This window comes from Alosa sapidissima, chromosome 21 (assembly GCF_018492685.1).
Source record: "Alosa sapidissima isolate fAloSap1 chromosome 21, fAloSap1.pri, whole genome shotgun sequence".
NCBI classification, from domain to species: Eukaryota; Metazoa; Chordata; class Actinopteri; order Clupeiformes; family Clupeidae; genus Alosa; species Alosa sapidissima.
The window spans coordinates 25,571,496-25,592,733 of record NC_055977.1 but is presented as its reverse complement, the minus strand read 5'-3'; the positions used below and the strand labels follow the sequence as shown (position 1 = coordinate 25,592,733).

The following is a 21,238-nucleotide window of genomic DNA, read 5'->3' as shown; positions in this document are numbered from 1 at the left end:
CCGGGAGAGAAATCTCCCTCATCCCAGAACTTTTACAAAGCGTTAAATAGTGCCTATAAGCCCACGTAACCTACAGCCAGTGTTGTAAAAGTTAGACGCTTCATGCAGTAGGCTATTTGATAAGGGATGACATGGGTAGGTTGACGTGATTAAGAGGGGCTTTCTGTTCCAGTTTGTAAATGTTTTTCTTAGGCTCAATTAGGAGAGGCTAGCCTACATTTACCAAAAGCACGTATGCTGCGTACTATGGAATACAACCCTAGCGGCGCCCCTGCCGGTGTACATAGCTCTTAAGAAGGAGGAATGGTTCTTTACTACTTGAATATAATATAGAACTGTATAGAATACTGTATATAGACATTTCTAGTGCTATAAGTAGGGGAGTTCCCCACAGACGCCCCACTACCAAGCCTATTTACAATCAAAAACAAAATCACCTACAAAGCAACCTTGTGGGCAAAAAAAACATCACCAACTGTACAGCCTTCAAGGACATTTCACTGGGGTTATCAAATATATATATATATGCTGAATATATACCGTAGTTCACTATCTTTCATCTTTATTTCTTTCTGATACCATGTGTGCCCTTGAAGTAACCTAGTGAGAGATGGATTCTGGGAAACATTGCGTGGGGCAGCATTTTCAATGAGGTCAGTTATTGATGTGATCACATCTGGTTAAAGAGGCATTACCTTCAGCTGCTGTACAGGGAACACTCCTGAGCTAGAAAATGTTTCTCCCCAGCTGACAAAAAGTTGCACTGGGGTGCTTTGCCAGAGGTTTGGCCAAATGACTACAGGGGAACAAAAAGCAAGGAGGGCTACAAAAAAAAAATTGGGGAACTGGCCCCAATGTGCAAATCAATGTTGCATTTTATACAGCAGTCAGGGCAGTGGACTGCTGGAGAGCAGACAGCTGGCCCCAAGGAGACTCTGTGTGGGAGGTGAGGTGAGGTGAGGTGAGGGGGGTTGTGACCCAATCTGTTCCCCCAGGCAGACAGGGGCACAGGCGGGGACGGTGACAGATCACAGCAACCAGACCCAGCTGGACCACCCTGGACTCACTCACTCACTGATTTAATGCACTCTTCCTTTTTTATATTTCCATATTCTATGGCCTTTCAGCCGTTTTACTGCAAACATTTTATTTAGCAGACGGTTTTCTCCTAGGCATCAGAGACTCACAGCATTGTACCTGCTAAACGGCCAAACCCGAGCTGGCCGCTTAGCAGGTGGACACACTATCTCTGCTCCATCCTGCCTTATATTACCAATGTGTGTGTCTTATATGTCATGTCTTGTATTGTACCAATGTGTATGACCTGTGCTACATAGATACACTAGCTTTGCCTGGCTGGACTATATATAAATATATATAAAATGGGCTCTACGGAAGAATCACAACCACATGTGGTTGTGATCCTTCCATAGAGCCCATTTTTTAATGGTTAGTACTGTCCTAATATCTACAGTATACTATATACTTAAACTAAGTATTTGAAGTAAGCAAGTAGGCGGTTTGAGACACAGCCCTGCTTTGTTCGACAGAGAGGAGTGGTTACATAGGGCGCACCCAGTCTCCTGGCCTTATTGATAAGGCCATCAATCATATTTATAATTCTAAGACACTACGAGCTTGTGTGTGCAGGGGAGGCTGCAGCTTGTAGGAAATACAGTCAGTGCTGATGTGCCCAAATGATTATATATGAATGTGTCTGAACAGCAAATGTGGGTCTGTTTAGGATTGTTGGAGGCGCTGTTGTGGTTACGGCTTGTTTAGTTAGGCAATAATGTTGCCATGGAACCAAGGAGTGAATACTCACTGTGCCCCCGACTATTCTGCCGAGTGGGTACCATGCCCTCTCATCGAACCAGTTGAGAAACTCGTAGAATCCATTGGATGTGAGGTAGTGGGTGGATCTGTAGTTGAACCTTCAGAGAGAAAAGGTGAAAGAAAAAAAGATGGAGAGAGAGAGATGGGGGGAAATAAACAGAAGGAAAGTTAGTGAGAGGGAGGGAGTGAGTGAGTGATGAAGGGCATATGAGAGTGAGTAATAGATGTGAGAAAGAGGGAACACAGAGGGAAAATGGAGGAGGAAAAAAGAATATCGGTCAGCACAAAAGCAAATGACATGCAAAACACCAGGCAAGGAAAATTACAGTCATCTTCTCTCATATGCTCACACGATTGACCAAGCTGTTGCACATGGAAATGCATTTCTCTCTCTCTCTCTCTCTCTCTCTCTCTCTCTCTCTCTCTCTCTCTCTCTCTCTCTTCATTCCTCCCTCTCTCTCACCCTGACTCTTTTTGTACTTTGAAAAAGGCCATGCTGATTATTTCCAGATTTTCCGTAGTCAGATGGCATGGCCACGCACAATTTGTGACGGTGGAAGTAGGAGAAACGGCTCTCTGCCACACGTGTGGTTTTTGTTTAGATAGCAAATAGCTGCCCTGGCTGCTCTCTCACTTCAGAGGCTTCGCCGGCCCGCCGGTGCGCCGTCTATGAATATTTCCATTAGAGGGGCAACCGTGAGAGAAAATTGTTCTGCATCAGTAATTACAGAGGTTTATTGGAACTGCCTTCGTTTCTTCCTTTGCCACTAGCATCTGTAATGTGGACCACTCTCATCCTACAGACATGCTGTGCTGAGGACAAGAAAACACAAAAAAAATCAGATCAGAAACAAAATCATTCGTCATTTTATGGTAATACGAGCTCATGTTGTCTCTGATGCATGTTATTTTGATGCCAATTGATTAGAGTGTGTAATTGCATACTGAAGTAATGGTGTGTGAGTGTTTATTGGAAAATATTACCGAACACTCATATTCAACATCCACCAATAAATGGATTCCATTATTTACATCAGCAATTATAGAAGAGAACAAGGTTGGAAGCAACCACATGCTTCTCAGGTTGACTGAAATGTCAAATCTCTACACTGTTTGTTGGAGATCAATCTGGGACACTGAGGCAATATCACATCAATGGCCGGAAATGTATAGTGATAGAGTTAAACAGTTTTTTTTTTTTGCCACTGGGCGGCTCAGGAGGTAGAGGAGTCGTCCAGCTACCATAAGAAAGGCTGCCGGTTAGAGAGCGGCTCCTTACAACTCTGTCATGGTGTCCTTGAGCAAGACACTGAACGCCCAAAGTGCTCCTGATGTGCAGGGTGGTGCCTTACATGGCAGCCTCCTCCATCGGTGTATGAGTGTGTGTGTGTGTGTGTGTGTGTGTGTGTGTGTGTGTGTGTGTGTGTGTGTGAAGGTGAATGTGAGGCATAAAATTGTAATGCGCTTTTAGTAGTAAAGTCATTTGTTACAGTATGTGATTCTCCAGGTTTGGTTCATAGACAGGTACCACTACGGCTCAAAAGGGGCACCATTCTCCCCATCACAAGTTAGTTTACCATTAACATGACTTTCAATCTGTTATATTAAGGCCAAAGAAAAATCACATACTGTAGGAGGCCTGCAGTGGAAATCACATAGAAGGCCTGCAGTGAAGAACTTCCACATGCCTGGCTGCACGCTGACCAGTCCAGAGCACATGGCGTCTGGGGCGTCTTCCCCAGACTGCTGTGGCTACTCCACTCATTACTCATATCGGTCATTTCCTGCCTGCTCCTGCTCCTTCCTCTCCGCCAGCCCGGCCACACTGACAGGTCATCATTGGCTTTGCTCGGATCAGTTGCTGCAGGACAGATTTGTCCGGGAGAGGCTCAGCAGTTAGTCTCACACACACACACACACACACACACACACACACACACCAGAAAAATGCCGACTCATCACTGTGGACAAAGTGACACCCGAGAAACTAGGACAAACCCGCCAAGAGATTGGTGGCAAAATCCACCCTGGTGCTTTGCCAATACACCTGCCAGCACACTCACCCCCCCCCCCCCCCCCCCCCCCCGCCCCTCACCCTCACTACCACCCCACACACACACACACACACACTCAGACACACACACACTAATCGGAAGCCAACATCCAGCCAATCAGTAACACTTTTCTCCTTTTCTTTTTGTGATTCCCCATCGTAGCTCAGAGGAGGTAGTATTTCCCGTCACACAGGAACGCAGCACACTTTCAGGCACCCACACACACACACACACACACACACACACACACACACACACACACACTTGCCAAGAGATTGGTGACGGAAAAAGAAACCCTGCACCACATCTTATCCCTTACACACACACACACACACATCACGCTTTCGGTGTTTTATGGATGGGCCACACTCCCTTGGAAAAGGAGCAGCGAATGTGCCGCAGAGCATAAATCAATCTCCCCTCTAAGTCCTCCCTCGAATTTGCTTTGGCTCCACACGGAGAGGAGAAGAGAGGAGAGGAAAAGGAAAGGAAAGAGGAGAGGAGAGGAGAAGAGAGGAGAGGAGAGAAGAGAAGAGGAGAGAAGAAGAAAGGAGAGGAGAGAAGAGGAGAGGAAATCAGAGGAGAGGAGAGAAGAGAAGAGGAGAGAAGAAGAGAGGAGAGGAGAGAAGAGGAGAGGAAATCAGAGGAGAGGAGAGAAGAGGAGAGGACATGAGAGAAAAGGAGAGGAGAGGAGAGGAGAGGTGAGAAGAGGAGAGGAAATCAGAGGAGAGGAGAGGAGAGCAGAGGACAGGAGAGGAAAGGAGAGGAGAGGAGAGGAGAGGTGAGAAGAGAAGACCACCACAACGCTCGGCTGCTGCAATATCGCTTCCCGCTCGGGGCTCCCTCGCCAGGTCCTCAGCTCGATTAGTGGGGGGGGGGGGGGGGGGGGTATAGGCAGCCAGGCGCTGTTCTTTTGTCAGAGAAAAGCGTCCCCGTGCCATTCCATGAAGCAGTTCAATGCAGTTTATGGTCGCCGAACCGAAACTGCCATCCATTTAAAGACTGCTTTGGATTTTTAGTGAAATGTACAATCTGCCAAGAGAAGGCTTGAAAGCGGTGGAGTAATAATAATGATCTGTGCATGCACGCACACACACACACACACTCTCTCCCTCTCTCTCTCACACACGCACGCACACACACACACACACACACACACTCTCTCCCTCTCTCTCTCACACACGAACGCACACGCACACACACACAAACACTCATTCCTTCTACCTTTTGGATTGCAAAACACCTTGTAAATAAGAAATAAGAACACTCAAGGCAATAAAATTCTTTCCTCATCACGTTCACTGCATGATCTTTTTGGCATCCAGCTGATCTTTGGCTGGATACAAAAATCCTTCAGACACACAGCAGCCAATTACATGAATGTGAGCCTCCGAAAGAAGACACTAGGCTTGCTTAAGCAGTTCAGTAGACCCAGGCTGCATACCAAATAGGTGCATAAGTAGGAAAACACATCCAACTAAGGATGTAGGATCAAGAATATATGTTCAAAAACTAGAGCGAAACTACACTTGGGCCAAGAAAGACACGCCACCTGATGAGCCGAGCTGATAGACTGCTTTCGTGCTTCCAGAGGGGGAAGAAATAATATGTCTCTCTAACTACAGTACAGTACAACTCAATGGGAGGCCTGAAAGGATATGGGCACGGCAGAACGATGCTTCCACTCAGAGAAGCCCCAGCGTCTCATCTTATGCACACCACTCCACTGCACAACTGCACTAACATATGAAAAGCTGGAAGAGAAAGAGGGAGTGAAAAAACAACAGCAAAAAAACAAAAACAAAAACAAAAAAAACAAATTCCATTCTCCAGCTCCCCTCCCTCTGCCTCTTTGTATTCTCGTGAAGTCGTTTCCCCCAGCGCTCTCGTGAAGCCGTTCTCTCCAGCGCTCTGGTGGCCGACGACGCGCGTGTTTTATTCCTGCCGCTTGTCACTTTGATGGTGCGGCTAACGTTGCCTGCCAAGCGCATTAGCGATTTAATGCATAAGCGGCGATTCGGGGGCCTGGCTGGCGGACGGATGGATGCCAGCGCGTGAACGCTGCTGCTGCTGCTGCTGCTGAGGCGCTGGTGGTGGATGAGGCGGACTAAGGTACTCCTCTGTCTGGCCTCGTCTCCAGCAACACATACAAATCTTCCTGTAGGCGGCTGACTTGAAAAGCAGAAGGCTCTCCCCTCTTCCCTTCTCTTGCCTTCACACACGCACACACTATGCATTCTCACTTTCTCTCTCACACACACACACACACACACACAGGTGTGGGAAGGGGAAAAAAGTAATTTGCATCAGCATCTGGTCTGTCCTGAGGGATGTCTTCATTCATCTGAAGTGATGGGGGAAACAAAGGAATGTGTTTTTGCACTTATGATCACGCTGCGTGCCGGGATAATAAAACACCCTGTTTCTGGATATTACCCCATCACACCCCCAGGGTAGCAGTGGTGTGGACCAAGAGATGGGTGTGTGTTGTGTGTGTGTGTGTGTGTGTGTGTGTGTGTCCAGAGGGGTGGTTAATGGAATGGTACCATTGAAGAGCACCATCCTGCAGCATCTGATGCAACAGTAATCAACACAATCAAACGCTTCATTGGTTTTCTTTTCACTGTCTGTCCCCCGTTTGGGGAAATGTCCAAATGAGCTCTTCTTACCCCCAACACACACACACACACACACACACACACACACACACACACACACACACACACACACAGTACAACCCAACAGATACACCTTCTCCTGAAGCACTCTCGCCATCTTGACTAATTACCTGCTCTGTCGCACTCAGCCTGGAGATTACCTGCGAATGAGATCGGGCCCGCAGGCTGCGGATGATTGAGCCAGCTGGCAGTGACGAGACGAGAGGCGAGAGACGAGACGAGACGAGACGAGACAAGACGAGTCGTCTCCAGCGGTAGGTGAGCCCATTGTAAGCCCAGGCCCAGGGCTGCGGCGCTCTCCCAGAGAACCAGACAGACGGCTGGCGCACGCGTTGGCACAAATGTGCAGTGTTCAACGCCGCAAGAGACAAACTGCATGTGCACAATAATAAATGAACGAATAGTCAGAGAGAGAGAGAAAGAGAAAGAGAGGGAGAGGAAGAAAGAGGAAAAGGTGGAGGGGAAGGGAGGGGGGATTAAGAAAAATTGAGGGGGTAACACTGACAAGATAGTGAGCAATCAGAGAGAGAGAGAGAAGGAGAGAGGAGGCAAAAATACATAGCTCCAAAGTGATATATCGACTAAGGGGACATATCAGCCGAAGAGTCCTTGGAAACAACTGTTGGGACATGAGGCAGCAGCTGGGACAATTTCTTTAATGTCCTGTGTCGTTGCCACAGAATTAGTATAAATGTTTCATGCTCCACTAAACAAATGGCGCACATTTTGTAGCCGAAGCATCTCGGATCCCACAAGCTGAGCGTGAGCCAAGAATTCTTCATTACGGTGGAACCGCTCAAATGTAAAACAAAGCCCGGAGGTGATTACCAAAGCAAACAAGGAAATCAGGACGTGAGGCCCAACCAAGATGCCTGAGCTATTCACACTTTTATTTTGCTCGCCTCTGCACCAACAATACAACTGTTTCAAAGAGTTATGGCGACTCAATGCTGAACTCAAAGTCCAAAAGGGAAAGGGGTTTCTGTGAGGAGACGATACCAAACCAGGAGACGTGGTCACTGCCGCCCTTAAAAATGTCTGAGTGTGCTGCAGTTTCCGTCGTCGTAGTGATGGATGCCCAGCAACGACAAACATTTGCATTCAAGAGTGACCTTTTGCGTTGACAGTTTCACCCCATTAGTGGATGCTTTTTCTGCTCTTCTACCGGCGAGCCATGCGAAGATGAAGTGCTCTAGGCTTTCGGTCCACCGAGTGGAAAAAAGAAGAAGAAAAAGAAGGTTGACTCCTTCCCTCCGTTTGGCTTCCTTTCTATTACATGTGACCCACATTCTAACTATATTGAAGGGGGCAGAGGACAAGTGCAGGACTATTCATCACTCTGCCCCAACTGCTCTCCTCTGAGACGGCATTCAATAAACTAATTAAAAAAGCTCACAGTTGAAGTCCATTGGCTTCCCGGCGTTGGATGAAGCGGACACGACTTCTCAAATTCAGAGGGGATGGGGGGGGGGGGGGGGGGGTGCTGTTATCTCTCCTGCTCCATCATTCACATGGAAGGTGGCAATTCCCATGTCTGCCTAGTATAAGGATTAGAAACTGCAGGAAAAACGTTACACACTGCCATCGGGTAGCAAATGGTAGCACTTAACGGATTAGCACAGACTAAGGGATATCTTTCACACATCTTTTCATAATGCCAATTAGATTAAGGACTGTCAAATCTTAAAAAGAAAATGGGCTCGCTAGGATTTAGGATGCTGTCCCTTTCGGCTCAATGACATTTGAGGCTTTGCCTGGTGGGGCAGGGAGATGAGGGTGGGGTGGGTTTTTTTTTTGGGGGGGGGGGGGGCGAGTTGGTGTCAGCTTCCACAGACAAGATTGTGCTCGATCTGCCTTGGCGGAGCTTTTAGCCCTCTAGTCAGCACAAACACGATCACCAAAGCAGACAGACTGGGGTGACACTGGATGGCTGGAGAAGATCCAGAGCTATTCTTACGTTGTAGGGGCTGGAGATCGCAGGTTCCAAAGGCCCTCAACAAGGCAGGTGAACGAGAATCGAGGCCCTTCAGTGACACACGAGTCCTTAGTATAAAGAGTTAGTTTCAGACAAGACTTTTTTTACAAAAGCATATTAAATCCCCGGTCTGTGCAAATAAACATCATCAGTGGTCTGTGATGTAATTGCGTTCGGCTGATGTTTGATGGCAATCATCGCGCAAATGGCACAGGAAATCACTTTATAATTCCAAATTAAATTGTTTAGCAGTAATTACTTGCGCACGAGTGCGAGGGAGGAGATTAGAATGTCAGCACTGACATAGTACTGTTTACACTAGCGAACAACATGCAAGAGGAATGTAAGTGGGCAATGGGAAGAGTTGTGATTGATGAATGCAGAGCAGCATAGTTACTGTATTCCATTACAAGGACCGCTTCACATTCTGTACATAAAAATAATCTAAATAACTCCCATACTTGCACGTGCAGGCGAAGGAACTTTGAAGACGATAGCGAAAACAAGATAAGAACACCATCCATTTTAGCTGGAGGCTGGGACCGAAAGAAAGGTGACAATCAGCGTTTTTAATGAGGCACGTTAATTTTGTGATGGAGGTTTGAGATCAAAGGGAATGCTTGACAACTCTGCAAGCTACATTCTGTCCAACAAGGCAGGGAAACTGGCAGAGCACCCAGGTTAGCTCATTTACAAATGCTTATGTGAAACCCTTTGACTGTCTAACTAGGTGCAAGTGAATTATTTAGCATAATTAAAAGTTTAAAATGAGAAGATGTTAGATAATAGTTATAGGGATATGACAATCTTACGCCGCAATCACTTCTTTCTTCTGTTAATCACCTGCACAGAAAAAATGAGTTCAATGTCCTGCTCTTACCTTGCTTGAAAACAAGACCGACCAAAATGAGTCTCGCTTATAATTACCAAGCTCCATTGTGCCATTAACTCCATGCGAAATGCAAATGTAAGGAATTGATGAACTGCGTTGAGCGGGTCTGGATGCACAAGCTGATCCTCTCTGAGGACGGCATGGCTCTTGTTGAAGTATTTAGCACAAGAGAATCAGGATATGGCAAAGCAGACGGCCTGCCTCACACTCGCAGAGACACAAGCTCTGTAGCCAGGCCTCCCTCTCACTCTGTTCAAACACATCAAAAGGTGCACATGCCAGCTGTCCAGCCTGTTTAATTTGTGATGGCAATGTGTTATGGCGTTCCCTACAAGGCCGCACATTAGCAAATTTGTGTAAGCGAAGCAGATTTGCGATACACACACAGCTTGATCTCAGACTTGCATCATTCAGCTACACATGGGACAATTTGCTTTTGGAAAAAAAAAAACACATGACATTTTCAAAAACAGGCACCCTGTAGAGGAGTATGAGCCAATATAGTGCTTCAGAGTCTCTGTATTAAACTATATTTCAAGTGTCTTGCAGAAAAAAAGTTTCATTCTGCTAATCCCCCTCATTGCACATTTCAGTAAATAACATTCTGCATCATTTCTTCTTCAAGCATAAGCGGTGTACAAAACCATCAAAAGTGTTTATATACCGACAGACAAAATAGAAGATCTTTAACCTTGTGATATGGGCCATCAGTTACAAATGGACTAGAATGTCCGCAGTATCACAACACAAAAAATAAACTTCAAGAAGGGAAAAAAACCCTCTTAACCTAAAAGTCAATACTGTGCTCTACGGAGACATGAATTCTCTGTTTTCGAAACAAAACTAGCCAGGGGTGAAACTCCAATGCAGGCCCCCCCCCCCCCCTCCAGTAAACTGTCCAATTCATCATCATATAGTTACTGCTGATGCATGGGGGTATAGCCTATCCACTTCACCTATTCCCACTTAATTTCTAGACTTTTGGGATCAGAGAGTGCGAACACTGCAGCCCTTTTATGCTGAGAATTCCGTGTACCAAAATCCTCTGCAGAGTTTAGCAGATCACTGACCCTGTCGGGGCTCTTGTAGCGTCTGCACATACTTTTCCTGGATACCACTGGCCAAATGTTGAAATGTTGTTTACCTGAGACCACTGGAAAAAAAAGAAATAACCAGCTGCTTTAGCTAGGATGGTATATAAGTCAAGAAAGAGCTAGAGGGTCTCTCTATGGCCATTCAATACCGTCTCTCAAGGGAACTGTTCCTATTCAACAACTACCCGGGTTCTACCGCTATACTGCTATAACTGTAAAATATGTTTGTGGTCCAAATAAATAAATGATGACTCTATTCCTTTTTTGTGCAGACGTGTTTTTCACAAACACACCATCATGGAGAGAACTGCCTAGAGGCCACTAGAAGATAAGAGGCACTTTATGGCCCACCATTTGGGTTATTAAAAATGGCGACCTATGGGAAGCTTAATGCAGATAAGCTCCAATTAAAATTTTATGTTCTACAAACATTTCATAGTCAGATTGAATAATTCAGTTTATTAACACAACAGACTTTTTCGCCTTTTCCTTTCTCTCCAAAGAGAGGAAGTTTCACCTCGGGGTGAGTAATCAGCCTCTATTTCTACGGTGTTTGATTTGATGGCGCCTTCCCTCTCTTTCTCATTATCCCAGCCTCTCTCCAGACATCTTCTATTAGAACGTGACGCTGCCAGGACTATCAATAAGCCGTCAAGACGAACCTTGCCTCCAGGACTCACACAACAGAGCGAAAGAGATAGTGAAAAGTGAGAAGTGTGTGTGTGTGTGTTTATGTGTGTGTGAGAGAGAGAGAGTGGGAGAGAGAGAGGAAGAGTGAGTGAGAGAGCGAGAGAGTATGTGTGTGTGTGTGTGTGTGTGTGTGTGTGTGTGTGTGTGTGTGTGTGTGTGTGTATGTGAGATATAAAGAGACTCGAAACTCAAAAAGAAAGATAAATCCGTGAGACATGAAAAGAGCTCCCCCTGAAAAGAATGCTGCCTTCCATTCCAAACTGAAAGGCAGGAATCGCTTTCAATAAGTCTACTCTCCTTAATGTCGATACGATGAGCAAGAATACATCATCTGAGAGAGAACAGGCTGAACAGCAAGCTTAAAGAGCATGATTTTGCTGGATCTTTTCAACAAAAGTTAAATATGAATTTGTCACTAAAAGAAACATTAAATCAAATGCCATCACTTTAAATGCAGATTCAAATAAAACTCAAAGGAACCATGTCATCTGAGTCTAGACTGGGTAGAGAAAGCGGCTCTTTGGCTGTTGGGTATGAGCATGTGGACAGCTCCTTGCCAGCTCCCACAGGCAACCCCGTCTTCTGCAGGATATGACATCTGAACAGGAAATGAATAAAGTCTAGAGCAGCTCAGTGCCACCAGTTCCTCCCAGAGCAGGGACGTCCCTCTCTATCTTCAAAAACCACCTGAAGACCCAACTCTTGCGTGAGTACCTCCACTCCTAGCATCACTAAAAACGGTGTGTTTCTAGCACTTGCCATAAACTTCCTCCCTTTCCTGACTATGCGTCTTCTAATTTCCCCTTGACTTCACTTGAACTCTTCAACTGTCATTCTATTCTATGCAAGTAGTACTTATTGCTGTACTAACATGTTTTAGTCACACTGTACTTTGATTGTTTCCTTTTTGACATTCACTTTGGGATAAAAGCGTGAGCCATATCAGTGGAACCTCCATGCACAGTTGAAAGTTTCAACCGGACACGAGGATCTAATGGGGGTGACCTGTGGCCTGGTGGTCATCCCAAACACGAACACCATCTGCCCCTCTACCCTTCGTTATTCTTTACCAGCCCTGTTAGTCCACCCAGTCATGGCTACTGACCACCAAGTCCCAAACCCGATTTGGTATTCTCTTTGGTATTCTCACTTTCTCTCTCTCTCTCTTTCTCTCTCTCTCTTTCTCTCTCTCTCTTTCTCTAAGTCAAGGACACAAAGTCCCCAAGGAGTAGAGAAGAGGGGGAGTTGAAAAAGACAAACACAAAATAAAGGACTGAGGCAGATCGAGTTAAGCTGAGGTTGTCGTTTTATTGTGTGTGGTATAAATGGGAGAACTCCAAAGACAGGCACGGAAGTGGCCCCCGGGGATGTAGAACGCATCACTCTTGGCCTCAACAAGGGAACACAGGAGCACAGTGAGAGCAAAAATAAAAAGTAAAAAAAAAAGAAAAAGGCACAAAGAAAAGATTCCAGTCGACAGGCCAAGCTTACGGTCCAAAATGACAAATGGTTCCAACCAAACGGACCAATTTTAAATGGTGGAATCGTGTGACCTCTCTGGCCCTCGGACTACCCCCAGTGACCGCCAGTTAAATGAGGTTTTAGAGGCAAGGCCCGCCTGCTCCATATGCCTCAGAGGAAGAGCGAGGCTTCTCCTTAGATGGACCACTAGCCCTCAGAGGACTGTGGACGGACTTTTTCCCAGCGTGATTAGGCTCTCAAGATGCTGCTGGGCCAACACAATAAAGCACGGGGAAAAGGGAGACACATGGCTCAGCTATGCTACCGCGGTCACAGTAATGCAGCCAATACAGCCGCAAAGGATTTCAAGCAGCTGCCACCTCTGGCCTTTGAGAGGGAAGTACTCAAAGTGCACAAGTACACATCAGTGGAAATAGATGCAGAATGACATAGACAGAAAGAGAGGGAGAGAGAAAGAGGGAGAGAGGGAGAGAAAGAGAGAGAGAAAAAACATTTCCTGGCAAAGTCCCTTAGTTCACAGCCATGCTAATTAAGAGCACCGTGTGAGGGTAGAGAACAGTACGCAGGCAAGCACTTATATCCAGGCAAAACCATTAGGCTGTGCTTCCTAACACACACACACTATGGGCCCTTCACTAATCGGTGCCACAGCAGAAACGTAAGCAGGAGGCGTACTTAATGGCTGTAATGAAGCACATATCCAACCACGGCCGGTTGTTGCTGACTAAAACAGCCTAGACATGCACTAAAGATCATGCAAGTGGAGAGAGATCCAATAACCCCAATAAAAGGACTCTGAAGATGTTCTCTTCAACTTGCGTTGCAAACGACTAAGAAGCTCGAGAAACATGTTAAACACACACAAAGCAGAGGAAGCTGCGGCACAAACAGCTGTATGGGTCCAAGTGCCCACAGGGTTTTGTTCTGGCCAGGGTCATTTCCCAATCATACCCCCACCTCTCTCACTATTTTGTTTCTCCCGCACTCTCAACTATTGCATCCACAAAAGCAGCCCCCCCTCAATAAAACAACCACAACAACAACAACAACAACAACAACAACAACAAAAACAAAAACACACACGGACAGAGAAATGAACTACCTTTCCCATCCATCCACCTAATGTAGCAAACTCACACAAACAGCCACCAAGCACTTGGCGAAGAAAGTGTCATTACTAAAGGCTGTCCATTAGAAGGGCCCGGTTTGGTAAGGTGTCATTTCATCAGCTGTTGACTCCCGCAGGAGCAGAGGAATTGCATTGTGGAGGAGCAAATTGCAAAGAGCAAACAGGTGGAGCGGCCTGATACTTTCAAAGCAAGGAGATGCTCAAAAACACCTTGAAATACAGACACACACACACACACACACACACACACATACAAAGCAGTTGTCCCACTTAAAAAATACACTGACTATCATTCAATGGAAGACTGCCACAAAAAATGTAACCTGTCGGGTTATTTATTTATTTATGTATGTATTACTTTAACATCAAAGCAACTGAGAAAAGGGGACAGAAATGTTGTGTACAACAAGCAGTAAAACTGGTTGTGGTGGTGGTGTGGTGATGGTGTGGTGATGGAAAAAGAAGAAAAAGGGGGAAGAAGAGAGAACAAAAGGAGAGCAAGTTTCCAAGTCATTACGCCAACTGCATGCAATTACTGCTCACAAGCAAGCAGCGGCAACAAGATGCATCTTCCAGCATTTTAATAACTAGGTGGTCTTGTTTATCATAACAGTTACAGGCATTACTAGTCTACAAAGAGCCCCCTCAGCAACGGAAGCAACAGCTCCCCCAGCACCGACTCATCTTCAAATGAGAATATCCGCCGTTCTCCGACAGCTCTCTCACGGCTATCACTCTCGCAGTTAAATTGTTAGCGGGAGCGTAGCGAGAGAAAGCGGGAGCGTAGCGAGAGAAAGGCAGAAAAACAAAAAAAACACGAAAGACCGAGAAGAAAACAAATGTGGGACAAAAAGAAAGCTGTGAAGAAAGAATTTAATCTGACATTTATGCTAGCATGTTTAATTTAACAAGTTGACGACGTACTATCTAGATGGGCAGTGGTTGATACTGAGCTGAGGATGGTTTAGGAGTTACTGCTGGGTTCGTAGCCATGGAAATGTCATATCTCTGGGCACTATGTTCAGGCTTTCATCATGATTTTGCACAAATGGCTTGAGACCACTCTAGCTATCATCTCACCCCCAGTAAGGTAATGGCTTGCATGAGGAGGAGGGGGGGGGGCAAGTGGATAGAGGGAGGGGTGAAGCTTTGGGCTGATGTGTTATGGCTTAGCCAGCTCTTGAGAGATGTTGAAGAACCAGCAGGGCACTACATCTATGCCAGCTCTCTTGGGGGAAGATGTGGCTGTGTGCTTGGAAGCTGACATCTTTTCTTGTTAATTAGCGAGAATAACCCAACTTAAAAAAAAAAAAAAAATCTTGAGGACGTTGTCTGTGGAATATGATGGGTCAAGTCTCACGTGGCAGCTCAACAGGCATAGACATGTCCCTGACGTAGACTGGACCCTTGCCACATCAGACACACATGAGCCCTTTCACTCTCATTTAGCATAAAAGAAGAGATAAGACACTGCTTCAGTACTGAACGATAGGATTGTTTGCATTAGATGTTATTTCTTGCAAGTGGATTGCTTTCCATTTATGGCACTATACTGTGAGGGGTTTTAAATACTTGCGTATTCATTTGGCTGATGCTTTTATCCAAAGTGACTTGCATGCGTCAATTCTCGGGGTTAAGTGCCTTGCTCAAGGACAACAAGAGCTGCAGCTGGGAATTGAACCGTCAACTTTCCTGGCTACTGCTTGCTAGCCCAGTTTGTTAGCCACTATGCTACCATTAGGTTTTATAAATTGCACTGTATCTCCTTTGTCTACAGCACACTGACTGATAAAGACGATGATATAGTATAGTTACTGCACTGTCGATTGCCTCTTTGCATTGAACTTTCGGTTCAATTTATGTGCAAATTACAATATGGACAGTTGGCAAATATGGAGTTTATTGACAGGCATGTCCAGCGGAAGCCAGAGACCTAGTCAGTCCCATGTAGGACAATTTAAGTGACACAAATTAATTATAAATCTTCTGTGTCAAAGCCCATTAATCAAATTTGCTGTACATACATCCATGCCATGCCTGAAATTGAAAATGTAGATAGGACACAACCATTAAGCTACTTAAGCCATTATCCTAATTTGGGTTTTAAGCTCACGCAAAGCAAGCACCAAAACAAAAATGAGTGGTTCAGTCTAACTGAAATGAAAATAAATACCCATTGAAAAATTGCTCGCTATATGCTATTTTTGTCTAAAGGGAATCTATTCAATTTCCCTTGTAATGGCTAACAAGGCATTTGACAACCATCTTCGCTACAAAAAAAATAAAATAGAAAATCAATTTTATATCCAATTGCATTCCTTTGTCACAAATAGCTGGAGAGTGTGAATCAATGGTTATGACAAAGGAAGCCAGTACTGACAATACAGACAGAATGGGTGTTCTCTAGCCGAGTTGTCTGTCGGTCTGCTCTCTTTGTCAGGGCCCTGGACTAATCCATCTCCAATGGACAAATAAACAAAGCTTTTTATGAGACATTAACCATGTTTCTTGAAAAAGAAATGGTCCAGTGGAGACATCAACAAGTGCTTCCTGTCATGAGACGCACAACAGTGATACAGATGCGATGAAAGGTTTTGAAGACATTAATTCATCCGAAGGAATCTAAATTGGCACAAATAAAATCTGTCATGTGAAGCATGTAAATCTCGACAAAGATAAACAAATAAATTGAGCCATTAATAAATTAGGCTACGCTGACTTTAAACAAATGTCATTTCCTTCTTTATTAGGATTAAAGCTAGCTGAGGAAAATAAATAAACAAATAAATAATGGAGTAAAGGATAAACAACCACTTAAAATCTGTAAGCATACAACACTAGGTGAAGGCCTGCATCTTGAATTAAATACTTCCTGGCAATGTTTTTTTTTTTGGGGGGGGGTACATGCCCTGCCAACTTTGAGATGGATCTTGTGGAACTGTCTATGGCTACTCAGGCAAAGTGATAACACCACCAACTGCATGTGCTCAGCAACTACTAAAACACAGCACAGTCCAAGATAAAGACAAGTCCTTTGCTGCACAGTACACATGGCTTTGAGTAAAGGCATCTGCAGAATGAACACATTTCTTAGCTATTTTAATCACTTCACGCCTATACAGCAGTGTTATATGTCTAATCACCTCGCTGCTTCTGGCTATATTGGGAAAGTGTAAACAACCATAAAGGTCAGAATAGCTTCTAGCTACAGTTACGTTTCTCTTCACATTTTCAAAAAGACCACCTCACCATTTAGGTAGGAAGGGGTAATCTAGCATAATGTGTTATTGAAGTACTACATCGGCCCTGCCCTGGGAAAACCCCCCTCTAATCAACGCAATGACAGCTAAGGCTATTAGCATGGCTAATGTGGCTTAAAGGGCTTTTCATTGAGGTGTAACGCGAGGTGCCTCGCTAGTTCCCGTCACTCACGAAGGCGAGATTAAAGACTCTGAGATAATGTTTGACCTCGCCGACTGTAATGGATGCTCGACAAAGTAGATCCCTTCTTTTGTAATGCAATAAGGATGGGTGAGTACTGCGCCAGGCAGATGAGTGAAAATGCAAAGCGCTAGCTCTCAGTGGGATGTGTTGTGACTGAATCGTGCCCCCCTGATGAATACACATTATTCTGTCTCGCACAGTTCACTACCACATTTGTCTCACAGCGTAAATTGACAGAGGAAAAACAAATGCTCAGTAATTAAACCAAATTTAAAGCAGTTTAGACAGGGACAACAAACAGAGGACAATTGGGCCTCATTTGAAAACAAAGGCGGAACTGATTGACTGAGTGAGAGAGAAAATAAAGTACGACACCAGATTAAAAAAAAAAAAAAACACTAAAACATCATGCCAAAGTTTTATGAGTGGGCTTCTTTTTTCTCCCTGTTGGAACAATGACTGTCCCTAAGATGGAAGGCGCTTATAGTGAGGGGGAAGTCTGGTGCTTTTTTCAACAAGCCTTGACTCAAAGCCTCAAGCCTCAGTGTGGGTCTTGATGGAAACTGACAGATATGTTGGAGGATCTCACAGATCTTATGCTCCACGCTCTCTGCATGAGGTGGACTGTTTGAAGTACACGGTCGAGTCAATTTAATGACTAGGCAGACATGAGCTCAGATATGAGCAACCTAGCAGCGTTACCAAAGCCACTCTACAAAGATAACACTCGAATTTTGGATTTTGCCAAGCCGAGATGATCTGACATTGATCCAGCACAGGTCAGAGCCACATTCAGACCACTACCACAGTGTCCCCTACAGGTAAAAAAAAGTGTGAAAATGTATTTCTTTTTGAATACTGTAGCCAACAATATATCAAAAAATATAAAGTTCCACTACTGGCTGTTCTGTCCTCTTTCTGGAACACAGTCTAGTAAATAAGACTAAATAGATATGACATTTTTTTCCCTCAGTGACCATGCTACACAACATTTGAAATGCTATTACCATCACCCTCAGATGAGACCGCCTTCGCCTTTTTTTCCACCACGACACAGCACCTGAAACGTTCACTCCCCTGACATAACACTTGCGAGTGTGAGTAGAATATCGATGGCCGCTTCTGGAACATTCTGTGAAAGGGAGTGAGTGAGAAAGGGGAGAGACGGGAACGAGTGGAATAGTTAGAGAGAGAGAATGAAAGGGTGAAAAGGAGAGAGAGAGAGATTGAAAGAGAAGGGGCAAGAGAGAGAAAGAGGGAGAGAGAGTGGAGGAGAGGGAGAGGAGTAAAAGAGGGAGAGAGTGAAAGAGAGAGAGAGAGAGAGAGCGTAAAAGAGGAAGAGAGAGGGTGCTGCAGGGCAAAGGGAGACATGAAAGCACAGCACTCCGTGTGTTCTCATCCTGAACAACCCTGGCCTGCCCTCTCTCTGGCCTTAGAGGAAGATCTCTCAGTGCAATACAGAGCGGCCTTCTCTCTCTCCCCCCGCCCAGTCCCCCACGGGAGCCAAGTGAGAGCCCAGGATCGGTGCACCCCTGCTGGGTACCGGGCTCAGGGCTCGGGGCTGAGGTCTGCTCAAGGATGCAGACTCTGGGGAGCCATCCAGCAGAAACCCGAGCTCTGGGCTGGAACGTTTGAATGGGTGTTATAGGCTGCACCCCTGTGCTCGACAAGATGCAAGATACGACAAGGAGCAGGAAAATGGAGGATGAAAGGAGGGTGAACAAGAGAGAGAAAGCGAGAGATGGGGGGAGAGAGCGAGAGAGGGAGGGAGAGAGAGAGAGATGGGGGGAGAGAGCGAGAGAGGGAGGGAGAGAGACTGAAGAGGCTTGAGAAAAAGGCCTCCATTTTTGTCAAGTAGCTGTTTCTTCTTGCACCTACACTTTCACATCTGCTAAGACACGTATGTCTTCTCCAGCACAGAATGTGGAACAACCTCTGCATGCAGAACAACTAATACCTACTGAGACGCAGCAAAGATGGAAGAGAAGGCTGACAGAATCCTACCCTTGTCCACCCCCCCACCCCCCACCCCCCTTCCCAAAAAATCATTCTTGAGCTCTTTGTACTCCAAAACTGACAGGGCGTTCAGAGAAAAGAACGGGGGAATAATAAAAATGTAGCCTCTATGAGCAATGATTTATGGTTACAATGCAGCAGTATCTGGCTGGAAAGATTTTTTTTTAAAAATGGTAACCCCTTATGGACTGTCCTTACATGGACTTCTCTGGAGCGGAAAATAACCTGTTATTAAGGGAATCAAGGACACTTTATCGGGGACTTGGGGACTACACTACTCTAATCAATCTACCTCATTGGGAAGACTCCTCTACTATCCACCAACCTGCCTTGAGGTTTACCTCAGCCAAGTAAAAAAGAATATTGTATCAAAACCAATCCAGTAGTAGCTAGAGTCTCTTGTAGCATCACCTGGGAAAGGAGGACAAAGGATGCATGCTTAGCAACCTGCTGTGAAATGCTGTGAGATTTCTGAGTCCAAGTCATTCTTGCAGACAGTCTTGAATAACTACCAGAGGAAGTGTGATTCGCATGTAAAATGGGAGGAGTGAGAAAAGGCTTGCTGCTGGAAAAGCACGGTCAAGAGAAGGTCAAAGACGGCATTAGTGTATAGGCAATGGACAAAGGGGCACAACGTTGAGGGATCCAGAAAAGTCGCGATCTACTCTCTGACATCACCCGGGCAACAGTTGCCTATGGTACCCAGAATCTGATTACGGATTTATCAGACAGCCCCCGATGGCGTTCAGCGTCAGAGTTCAGTGTCGCGGTCACTGTGCGCCGGATCCCATCAGATGTGTCACAGGCCACCCGAGCTGCATCCCTCAGACAATGAGCCTGACGGCACTGACCGGACCAGCGGAGAGGATTTAGCAGCCTGCAGTCCTCGTGCATACAGCACCATTAATAGCAACGGCACAGACTTGACAGGGTTATGGCACGCTCCGTAAAACTTGATAGGAAAGACGTCCAAGGACCGACAGATTTCAAGTCAGGCTCTCATAAAGCCCCTCACATACCCAGTAAAAGGTAACAGTAATAGGAAGTATTGCCTCAATTTCAGACATGTCAAAGAGCATGAGACAGTGTGGTTATAAAAATTAACTACCCTTTCATTTTCTCAGCTATTTTACTGAGTGCAGACACACAACCCACATGAAATGTTATAGTATCAAATCCATGACCCATAACAAATTACTGTGCCTTAAGCAAGTACATTAACGAACAATGAATATTAGTAGGACCACGTTGTCTGTTATCTACTGACATGCTTTTTGTGAGTGGACTGAACGAACCGAGACAAAAGAGCAGTTCAATGGCGAACCGTCGAACCATCTCCCGACACGCACAGATGAGTCAGAGGAACTCCACACTCTAATGTCGGCCAAAAAAAACACGCCTGGCAAAATCGCACAAAATCCACAAAATGTCAAATCTGACATTTTCTATCCTTTTCCTCTTTTTTTTCCACTCTTCTGTTCATGCCCCGCTAGGCCGAGCCCCTAAGCACACAGGCCCTTTGTTCGTATCACTGTTCCAGTTCTGCTCGCACTCTCAAAGTGGAGAATGTTCCAGAAATCTCATCCGTGAGCCAGGATCAGGAGGGCAGAGTGTGTGGAGGTACTCTGGGATGGGATTGGGCTGAGTTGCAATAAAAATGCCTCATTGGAGCCAAAGGAGTCTATTGTCAATCAGTCTTTGCCGACAATGAGAAGCTTTAGTGGGAAAGGGGGCTATAAGCATGATGGAACAACTCACTCTCTACCTCTCCCGCTGTCTTTTACCACCTGACAGATACAGATCTCTCAAAGACTTCTCCAACACACACACACACACACACACACACACACACACACGTGCACACACACACACACACACACAAACATCTCTTACACACACACATACACACACACACACACATCCAACATGCACACACACATATCTCTTA

The 21,238-nt window shown here is 45.5% G+C and overlaps 1 protein-coding gene across 2 annotated transcripts in view; it reads right to left on the bottom strand.

The window, feature by feature from the left end:
• The window catches only part of LOC121695870 (dolichyl-diphosphooligosaccharide--protein glycosyltransferase subunit STT3B-like), a 119,513-nt gene that overhangs the window by 72,052 nt on the left and 26,223 nt on the right, over positions 1-21,238 (bottom strand). For both annotated transcript variants that reach the window (XM_042077032.1, XM_042077033.1), the window contains exon 2: positions 1,826-1,934. In XM_042077032.1, the coding sequence (XP_041932966.1) occupies positions 1,826-1,934 (109 nt within the window). The remainder of the gene's footprint in view (positions 1-1,825; positions 1,935-21,238) is intronic.